Source organism: Echiichthys vipera (assembly GCF_963691815.1).
Source record: "Echiichthys vipera genome assembly, chromosome: 15".
In the NCBI taxonomy this organism is placed as follows: Eukaryota; Metazoa; Chordata; class Actinopteri; order Perciformes; family Trachinidae; genus Echiichthys; species Echiichthys vipera.
Window position 1 is genome coordinate 10,971,928 of NC_139840.1, and position 11,395 is coordinate 10,983,322.

Here is an 11,395-nt window from a genome sequence, read left to right on the forward strand (position 1 = left end):
CTTGTACTTGCAATGTGCCGCTTTGGACGGTGTCAGCACACAGTATATTAGTCACCTGAAAGAGATTAGATTCTGCACTAATTTCAGTTTAAATGTGCGCTATTTTTTTTAAATGTTTGCAGCGTTACCTTGTTTTGTCTATATTCCCTGGTGTTCCAAGTCTTGTGTTTCCTGTCTTATTTCGATACTCATATATTGTCTCCTTCGAGGTCTCTTTACTTCCTGTGCTCTTCACCTGTGTGATTACCTGCCCTGCCCTAATGTGCTGCACACGTATCTCATTGTCTCTGCTTTCCTAGAGTAATAAGTCTGTGTGTTCCCTTCCTGTTGCTAGTTTGTCTTGTCCCTTGTAATCCCTCATGTTTTTCCATAGTAAGCGTTTAGTAGTTTTTCGACCAGTTTTGTGTTTTGACATTGTCTTTTGCCCATTGGATTTCTGTACTTTTGCCAGATTGGACTGATTTACCATTAACTGACCTTTACCTGATTAAAGATGTTTTACCTGATTTCACCTTTGAGCCTGCATTCTTGGATCTCACCTATGTTCGTTACAATTAAGGGATCCTCCACAGTAAGGATTGCTGTCATATTCATTCACTCGTTTGTTTATAGATTTGTTTATAACATAAACCGTGGAAAGTCTGACTCAAACAGTGGCTCTAGGGAGTAATACAGACAGGCTGTCCGAAGGCAAGTTAAAACGAAAGTGAATGTAAACTCAAGTTAAAAAATAATGTGACTCTTGTTTCAAATATGCTCCAGAATTGAATGGGTTCTTACTTGGCCCATGCTACATCCTTCCACTAAATTTCATGGGTCAATCAGGTAGGACTAAGAGACAAACAAACAAACTGAACCGAAAACACAACCTCCTTGGCGGAGGTGATAAAAACAATAAATCTGTGAGTGTGAGAACAACAATCTGAAATGATTCAACAGAAGCAATTATGGTATTCATTTGACTATTAGATATCAACAAGTACTCAAAATGAATTACTCTCACTTGTATTTGGGACAACGTAAGCACTTCCTTATTTAGCTCTAGGTATTAGTACATGCATCTGAGCGTAAAGCAATGCAACATAAATAGTGAGACTTGTTAGATTTCGGAGAAACTGAAAGACTCATTATGGAGTCGGTGTCAGTGACAGGCTTTACCTTTGGGGTTCTTGTTGGAACGTTATCCTGCTTCACACAGTTTTATTAAAGAAATTATCTATAAATAGCAGTGCATTGGATTTAATTTTGGACAGAATCATGTTGTATCACCACACCATAATCCTCAACCGCTTCCCCTCTCACTCATCATGCAGACACAAACCCCCTTTAACTGCTGACATCAATTGAGAATTGCTTGCAACTCAGCATGTGATCAGTGGTGCCTTCATTTGCAGCTCTCCACCACGCACCGCGCCTATAAAAGCTGATAATGTGTAAATTAATAGAGATGACAGGAAAGAACTGTCAGTGAGACTCCCTGATTTACCAGCCTCTGCTATTTGTTAATACCTCTCAAATCACAATGCTTTCACCCTTTGAAGTATGACAATTAAAACATCAATTGAAATAATTAATTATAGGGTAGGATTGTTGTGAAAAAAAAGTGAACGAGTCTCAGCAGAGGACAGCTTTCAATGAAAACCATACCTTTTTTTCAAAGGATATATTCACACTTGACTATGTCAGATGCAGGTGCACTGGGAAGTATCACTTGAGTCTTGAGAGAAGATGCTCTTGTTCAGCCTCACAATTTATTGATCGCGCTAACGTTTTGGTGCCTCTGGACCTTCGTCATGAAAACCGTCCTAAAAACATCTCGAGATCAGATTCAGACCTGAAACGAGGATTTCTAGCAGACAAAAGATCACTGCCATGTCTCTCCCTTTCCCTCTCAACCACACTATGATTTATTACCTGAAAAGACAAGAGAACTAATTAGTGGAGTAATTAATTAATATAAATTTGCATATTTGCATTTGCAATTAGTGCAGTCAACTGATTAGTCTGAGATGGGGAGTTTGACTCATCAGATGCTGGTGTGTGTGTGTGTGTGTGTGTGTGTGTGTGTGTGTGTGTGTGTGTGTGTTTTTGTGTGTGTGTGTGTGTGTGTGTGTTCTGGACCAGAACGATCATCAGACCAGCTGAGGCATTTTGGAGGGAAGGCAGTGATAAAGGGACTGTTTTTTTTGTTTTCTTATTATTTTTCCTATTTTTGGGTGTGCTCACGTACAGTGTGTGTTTGTCCACACACACGCTAACACACACTTATGTGAACATGTTTGGTGCTCTGTCTCACACACGTTAGCATTAAGTGTATGCAGTCACCTGCTGCTATCTTTACCTCGGTGTGGTCTTCCACGCTCTGAGCTCATACCAAGGGGTCGTCCACCCTCACTGCTGATCGATTTCTTATAATGTCCAATACAGAGAGATTGATTAAGCGCTTTAATTGATTCTCCTTGCAACAAGGTCATTCACAGGCATATATTTGTGTGTGCGCTTGTGTGTGTGTTCCACATAACTGAGGAGTGCATATACCCATATCGAGCGCCAGCTGTGCCCCAGCGTGGATTTGGCAGCATGCCACTGGGCCTTTTCCACAGGGTGTACTTAATGTCTACGGTCCTGAGGTACCAACACTGTGCACGCCTCCCTGGTATCACACCATCCTCTGCATGTGAGCTGCCTGCTGGAATTTTATAGAGAGCTGCAACGATTAGTCGATTAGACGATCGATAAAAAAATAATTTGCAACTATTTTGACAATCGATTAATTGTTGGAGTCTGTTTTTTTAACCATAAATGTGAAAAATTCAATCAACCACTTTTTCCCTTTTTCTAATTTTTTCTTTCTCCTTACCTTATTAAAACAAAACAAGTCCTCAAAACTAAACAACAAAGTATATTGTTCAAGAAGGACGGATAGAAGTGTTTGTTCTAATTGGTCTAGCTTCCTCTTTGACCTCAAGCTGTTACTTATTTGGGATGTGTGAAGGGCTGGTGCTACATTAAAATATCTATCTATCTATCTATCTATCTATCTATCTATCTATCTATCTATCTATCTATCTATCTATCTATCTATCTATCTATCTATCTATCTATCTATCTATCTATCTATCTATCTATCTATCTATCTATCTATGTCTCTCACCTGTTGGGGATGCCTGTTAACTCACATATTCCTCAAAAAAACACACACAAATTAATCTTTCTTACAGTGGAAGATGCAGATATTAGTTGTTATCCCTCTCTGGTCTGTGTTTTTGACGGTAAACGCGGGCCTCGCGGTGCCCATTACCAGAGCTGCCAGATGATCGGTACGGAACGGAGGTCCCACGGGACACTGAACACGTGGTCTCGGCTGCCACAAGACGTCAGCGGCAGATGGCATGGGTACCCGCTGTTGGCATGAGTGTCATTCCTCAAAGAGAGAGGCGAGGGAAAGAGAGAAAGAAGGAGAGAGAGAGGGAGAGAGAGAGAGAGAGAGAGAGAGAGAGAGAGAGAGAGAGAGAGCAGCACAGTAAGGCAGAGAAAAGAGAGTGTTTAAGCTTGTACCTCTAATTTGTGGTTCGCAACAGAAGAAGCTGCAGCGCACATTCAGAGGAGGTATTTGGGAACATGCAAGGTGCACGCTGACCAGAGGTTAGTATTATTAGTATTATTATTATTATCATTTCATATGAATGTGTTGACTTTGAGAGTTTGTTTTTAGGGATTAAATTGTGTTTTGTGCTGAGATTTTGGCTGATAAAAGAGAATAGGCTTTTATCACGTTTCATCACCAAATGTGTGTTAAAAGGCTTAAAAAGCTTCCACAAGTCCAAAGATAATGAAGTTGAGTGTCTTTGAAAAGGTAGCAAACTGTGACATTGGACTTGCTTGCCAATTTGTTCCCCTTCCTCTTGGGAGGTAGCATTCACAAGGTAATTAACTGACAACCTTCAAAAGACGTCGGTGTTGTACTCTGTCCTCACAGTTAATGTTCTGGCTTTGATTTTACAGGAAATATGTTGACACTGCCATTCGAGGAACCTCATATGATGTGTGAGCCGCGGTTTGGTGCCAATTATCCCCGTGAAAGCTTACCTGAGAGCCTGAAGAAGGACCGACAACACGACCCAGACAGATCCAACTCGGACATGAGGGATGCCGAGGATGACCTGTCCGACAGAGACGAGGACGAAAGAGAAGACGAGGATGACAACGGGCTTCCTAAAAAGCGGGGCCCGCGAAAAAAGAGGGCCGGTAAGGAGCCGGACAGGTCCAAAGTACGGCGCCACGAAGCCAACACCCGAGAGCGCAACCGGATGCACAGCTTGAACGACGCGCTGGAGAGCCTGCGTAAAGTTGTGCCGTGCTACTCAAAAACTCAAAAACTGTCCAAGATTGAGACCCTTAGGCTGGCTAAAAATTACATCTGGGCCCTATCAGAGACGCTGAGCGCAGGGAAGAGACCGGACCTCCTCGCCTTCGTACAGACTTTGTGCAAGGGATTATCTCAGCCCACGACCAACTTGGTGGCCGGTTGTTTGCAGCTGAACGCGAGAAATTTCCTTACAGACCACAACGGAGAGGTCATGTTCTCTGGCAGATCGCCATACGATGCCATGTACTCGTACCCCGGCTCGGACGTGAACACGCCCCCCGGCCATAGCGGGAGCAGCTTGGACACTAGCGCCAAGCCGTTCAGACACTACACCTACAGCGGCGCCTACGAGCCCTACTACGAGAACCCGTCCCCAGAGAGCGGGAGCCCGCATTTCGACAGCCAAATGAGTCCCCCGATGAACTTTAACGGGATTTTCTCCCTTAAACACGATGATCCGCCTGACTACGGCAAAGGCAGCCACTATGGCATGCGCTACTGCAGTGCGCCAGGGCGCACGGCTCTTGCGCACAACTCCATGTACCGAGTCTCCCCAGAGGGCCGTTTTCCCTACGATCTGCACGTCCGCAGCCAGTCCTTCCAAGCACAAGGAGAAGTTAATGGTTCTTTCCACAATTAATCAATCAGCTGGACAAAGTTCAAGTTTCAGAAGCGATGCAATCCCCCCCCGCAGATGTCGAGAGTGGAAACGAAATGGATTCCAGACACGCTGATGCACTGCAAAAGAAATGCAATTTTTGACAAATAATTTTCTGTGGAATGTTCAGTCTTGTTTTTTCTTTGAAACATGGTAAAAGTCCTGTATATGAATTAGATATGATCATTTCACTTGATCTCGATATAAGACAGAAAATAGACAAGAACCAGAGTTTTTGCTTTGGAAACAAAGTGATGTCATTCTGCAGTCAGATCCTCTGATACCTTCAAAGAAAGCCAAGATTTAATGGCTCACTGACACAAAGCTGTTGAGCAATTTGTTAAATATGCAGCTTTTGATCAAACTGCTTCCAGTTACAGTGGTTTGTTTGTTAATGGCTGCACTGCAGGTGTCGTTCATGGTGTGGGTTATACAAAGCTAATATAGTGGACAATGAATTTGATGTTTATGCTTTTTTAATCAGGTCACAGGAGTCAGTAAAATGCTTTTCGTGGCGAAATAAAATCATCTAAAGGAAAAAACCTGGGAAGAAGAATGGGAAGATGTTTCACCTCATCAGGGAAGTTTGCTGAGACATGGCTGGAGGTCAGAGATTCAGTCTGTTAGCAATAGGTCAGATTAGCTATGCAAGGCCACATGCAATCTTAATTCTCATAAAAACACGATATTATGTCTACGGTATTTACTAAAACAATGACAACTAGACTACACAAAATGAATTATTAATAAAATCCTATTTGGAGACGAGCACGTGTTGAGGAGCCTAATGATGATGTCACCTGCACTGGGAAGTTGTGGTGTTGGTGGGGGGGGGGGGGGGGGGGGGTGAAAAAAACTAAATGCATTTGTATTTGGAGTAAATAGTGTGGTAACGAGCTGAATGTAAATTATTCTTATTTATTCATTCATTTAAGCTTATTTATTATAAGTCCGTCAATTTGAATGTGGATAATATATTATTAAAACAAATATTGTAAAATTCAACAGTTACCTTTTTATGTGAATTTCAATTGAAAGTTTGTTTATGTTGCATTGTTGTGCATTTCACTGCAGCTGGAAAGGAAACATCATTTTGTGTGAGGTGAACACAAATGTTTCAAAACGATATGGATCCGAACAACATGCCTTAAAAGAAGATGAAGACCATCAATATGCAACGAAATGACAGTTTTGGATAGTTTATGTGGACTTTTTACACTTCATTGTTCCTGCTGAAGAGCAACTTTGAGGCACTTCGTGTAATTCTGCACAATGTCTGTGACTGTACTGCTGTACTCTCATAAATTATGTTGCTTTTGTAACTTTACCCGAATTATGAATGATTTTTGGATGGTGTTGCGAATATTTATTTCACACACACACACACACACACACAAGGGGATACTTTTATACACGCACCCGCCAAATCGTTCTGGATCGAAATATTCGTGTTAGTGTTTTGTGATGTGTTCCTCACAATAAAATGAAGAGGCTGCGAGAGGCTTCAAATCTGAGCTTCTCAGCTTTCTGTGAAAAAAATTGACAGCGAGAAAAAAACAATTGTGAGAGTAATAAATCAAGATAAAAACGCCCGAGGCGTCATTTTATTTATTTAATATTCTTGAGCAATCGCGTCTTTTAATTCTCTTCTAACCTCAGAGTTTTGGGTGAGACAGTGAAGGCCTTTCGTATCATAGCAACATCAGATGCGAATTATATCTTCTTTTTTTTTTTTTTACAGTAGGCCTATGTTCGGTTTTAAATCGTTAAAAAAAATGTATTTTACCAATTATTTTCTGTCACGATACATGTTTTTAACTTCACTTAAATTGGGCTTTTTAATCCAGAAGAAAATAAATCTGTGAAATATAACGCGGGGTTTTGAAATTCTTTCTCCGAAAGAGGCTTGTCGATATAATTAGATTTAATTTCAGTCGATCAGATGGCTGAATTGTGACAAATATGCCCAGGGGGGGTTGGATGTCAGCCAAAGATCCCAGTTACTGCGAGAACCAGTCGCCTAATCCCTGTAAAAAAAAAAAAAAAAGAAGTGACGCCAAGGGGTTCTGACCAAGCATCCAAAGAGTGAGAATGAGTCTGCGCCTCCTGGTAAAAGGTGTCTCACTTTCTGAACTATGAAAAATAAAAGTTCATCAGTATATTGTAAAATCCATTTGCTTTTCTGCTCTTTATATGATCCAAACACCCGGATTTAAATTAAAGTAAAGGCTGTATTTTATTTCTTAAGATGCTCTCGGTTTTACTAACCGTTTTAGGATAGAAGCAAACATGACTAACATATATAATCTAATAAACTAACATATAGTCATATAAGCAGCGGGAGGAAGATCAAGCCGAAGTTAATGAAATGATGTGGAGAAAGTGAAATAGTTTGTGTTTATATCACCTGCCGGATGAACTGGTTTACACATTCACTGTGTTTCCCTTTAACGTTTAAAAACATTGATTTCTCCATCACGTATTATCATAAAAAAAAACTAGTGAAAACAGTTCAATTCATTGTCTTTGATCCAAATTCCGATGATCATTAAAACAGTTGAAAGAGTAACACATTCACATAAGTGCGCAAAGTTCACCGCGTTCCCTGCGGCGGCACATGTGGCAGATGCGGATGATTTAAAGGTACCAACTTTTACCCAAGTCCATTTAAACCCCAATTCAACCCCTAATTGATTCATTCTGAAACAACAGCTCAGGAGCAAAATCCATGTGAATATAAAATTATGCTTTAAAACAAAAAGAAGCTTTAGCATGCCTCTGAAAGTTACAGCAACAAAATGACATTTAACAGCTTCCAACACCTGTCATTAATGAACCCCGGCTGTCTTTTTGAAATATTATATTTAGATAACTGTCACTTTCAAGGAGATGTGAGAATGGTGTGTGATCTACAGGTAAATCAGTTTGTGTAAGGGCCTGCAGGTCTATAGGTGATTGCATTTAGAGAGAGGAGGGACACAAAAAAAACCCATAAAGAACAATATATGTAATATAAGTCCTACTCTAATAAAGAGGAGAGAGGTGTGTCTGAAGAGCAGTGAGCCTATTTCAGCACTTATTCAATTCTGTAGAAGTTGGAACAACAGAAGAATTAGTCTTAATCATGCTCACTTTAATTTTCTCTAGAAACAAAGTCCACGGCCATCACATCCTGTACTCACATCACATTTCTTTTTTTTTTACACATGAACATGACATTTGCACTTATTTAATTGTGGAAAGTCAAAAGAGTAACAACAACAACAACAACAACAACAACAACAACAACAACAACAACAAAAGGAAGATGAGGAAGCACAAATTAACAATTATAGAAGCCTCTCACAAGAATAAATCAGTATAAGAGATCACAAAACAGAATAGCATGTTAATAGCACAACATCTTATTTCCCTCTTTTGTGGGTTGAAATCATTTCAAACTCTACTGGGACTTGTATCATGTTGACTGAGAAATCAGTGGTGCTTTTGGTGAATGGTGACAGGAATATCTGCAAAACACAAATTCATCTCCTTCAAGAAAATAAGAAACATTGAGGGTTTTTTTTTTTAACCGAGAAAAGGTTTTCCTGTCTTCATTCCCTCACTCATCCTTCTCTTCCTGTGTCATCATAAAACTTGAAGACCGGGTTACTGAAGGTCCCTTTGGGGCCCTAAAATCACCTATTTAGCTTCCCATCCTTCATCACCAGGCCTTATTTATCCCATTCACTAAAATTCTCACCATGTCACTCTTAATGCTTTTTCAGTCTGTGTGTGTTGTGTGTGTGTGTGTGTGTGTGTGTGTGTGTGTGTGTGTGTGTGTGTGTGTGTGTGTGTGTGTGTGTGTGTGTGTGTGTGTGTGTGTGTGTGTGTGTGTGTGTGTGTGTGTGTGTGTGTGTGTATGAATATATGCGGGTGTGTGTTTGTCAAAGGAGATTCAAATCCCCTTGGGACCTCACAGAGAGGCTGATGAGGGTGAGGAGTTGAGGAAAGGAGGGATTGACGCCCACAGGGGTCCATGGGGCGGCGTGCAGCAGTTTAGCACAGGGTCAAACGTGTACACGTACCCCTACATTCACGCAGCTCATTAAGCTGTGTGGAGAGTGAGAGTGGCAGAGAGGGGGAGAATGAAGTATAGGGAGAGAGCGAGAGCGAGGCAGCATATGGCCCGGCTCTGTGTGGGAGGTGAAGGACAGGAATGGGGGATATATATCGTATAGAGGTGAATTTGCAATCTGAGATGTGGTGTCATAATTAGTGCAAAACAAACATTGTGTTTCTATAGGAATAAGTTGCAGTATGACAACAATAACCTCAGAAGTTGAGAAAAGTTTCACACAATCACTCACAACAGAAAGCAGCAAACACAAGTGCATCTTTATATGTATTTTATTTTGTAATATATTATGGTAATTCATTGTAATCAGGAGCCTTTTTCCCTGCAATGTCTGAAAATCTGAGCACCAGTCGGAAAGGGAAAAAAATGAAAATAATGTTCCCCGCCACGTCGGCAAGCATCCTCAAATTTCGTGCCATTCCCAAGCCCCAGATGGTGTGGGATGGGAAACGTTCCCCCATTAAATTCCTAATAATCATTTCTCCTGCTGAATCGGGGGTGGTGGCAGCGTGGATGGAGGAGGGTGGGGTGCGAATGTGTGTGTGTGTGTGTGTGTGTGTGTGTGGGGTTGGGAAGTGAGGATTGGGTTGGTGGGTGAGGGTAGTAGAGGGATTTGGTGTTTTAATTAGACAGATTTAAGGAGCTGAACCCCCCTCTCAAAGTGTGTGCGTGTATATATATATATATATATGTGTGTGTGTGTGTGTGTGTGTGTGTGTGTGTGTGTGTGTGTGTGTGTGTGTGTGTGTGTGTGTGTGGAGAGAGAGACCCACACAGATTCATTTATGCTTATATTTATTTTTGTGCGTGTGGATGCATGCGTGAAAGTGTAAAGATGTGTGTGTGTGTTTGTGTGTGTGTGTGTGTGTGTGTGTGTGTGTGTGTGTGTGTGTGTGTGTGTGTGTGTGTGTGTGTGTGTGTGCGTGTGTGTGTGTTTGTGTGTGTGTGTGTGTGTGTGTGTGTGTGTGTGTGTGTGTTGCAGGTCACGGCAGGGCTGATGCTGCAGCAGAGGAGGCCTGACACTACAGTACTATGGGCCAGGATCTCATTAACGTGTCAGATTGGTGGATCAGACTCTCTGGCAGCCAGCCCGGCCTCTCACAGGAAGTACTTTCTCTCTATCTGTGAACTTGGCACGGAGAGGTTAGAGTGGGTGGGAGGGAGGAAGATGAGGGGAATATATTGGCCTGAAGGAGAGAGGAGAGACAGAGGCATTAATTATAATATTTGGTCAGATTGGATAAATATTGGGTGAAGGATTTTGGTTTAAGAGCTGCTTTTATCCGTCGGGGAAATTAATGAGTTGTGAATTGGAGCGCTGATATCTGTGGAGTGAGAAAGTCAGACCGGCTGCTGCAGTTGCATTATTTCGGAGGTGGAGATATGCTAAGTATGTGACAGGAGCATCTGTCACTACATCACCTTGGTGCTTTGTGCTCTTTGTCTTGGGGTACTCTGACTGGGAGTATGCATGCATGTGTGTGTGGATACAATATGAGAGCGTATAGGGTGGGTTTTGAGCAGGTGGGAAGCAGGGGTGTGATCCTCTGACACCCCAGCAACACCCTATTTCAGGGCACACTGAGTAACGCGGGTGCTACTGGGTGAATTGGTATCCATTCCCTCAACTGTGAATATGAGCATGTGGTAGTTGGGACTGCACTGTGGTGCTAGATAGATAGATAGATAGATAGATAGATAGATAGATAGATAGATAGATAGATAGATAGATAGATAGATAGATAGATAGATAGATAGATAGATAGATAGATAGATAGATAGATAGATAGATGGATAGATAGATAGATAGACTGTCATAACCATGGTTCTGACAGCTTTCTATCTGATCTCTCTCTCAATACAATATCCTAAGTATCTCATTCCATTTTAAAAATCCAACACATTATTGGTAAAATGTATAAATACGCCTATTGGTGTGTGTGCTTCTTCACTAGTGTCTAGGGCCAATCAGAACTACCTTATGCCACTGATTAGAAATAGGCGGGGGTTGTCAACTGGAATATACCATGCAGGGGGCAGGAAATGACGGATTAGAACACGGTCAAGGAGCCAATTTGTAATTTAAGTCCCTTGCCGTTCGTTGAATTTATCTGATGATTTCAGCATTGGCCCTTACTGTCAGAATTTCCCGAATCTTGTCGTCTCTCCAGGTCATTTCTAGATTGTAACCCTCCCTATCTGTAACTATTGGAGGTCAACGCCTAACCGTAGCCATCTCGCGACACAAATT

At 41.6% G+C, this 11,395-nt stretch overlaps 1 protein-coding gene across 1 annotated transcript; it reads left to right on the forward strand.

Annotated features, from left to right (window-relative positions):
- Positions 1–3,587: 3,587 nt before the first annotated feature.
- Positions 3,588–5,009, forward strand: neurod6b (neuronal differentiation 6b; the record flags this gene model as incomplete). The annotated part of the gene is made up of 2 exons (XM_083927970.1): positions 3,588–3,645; positions 4,006–5,009. Exon 2 carries the CDS (start codon positions 4,011–4,013, stop codon positions 5,007–5,009), a length of 999 nt encoding a protein of 332 aa, XP_083784096.1. The 5' UTR covers positions 3,588–3,645; positions 4,006–4,010.
- Between the last annotated feature and the right edge of the window lie 6,386 nt (positions 5,010–11,395).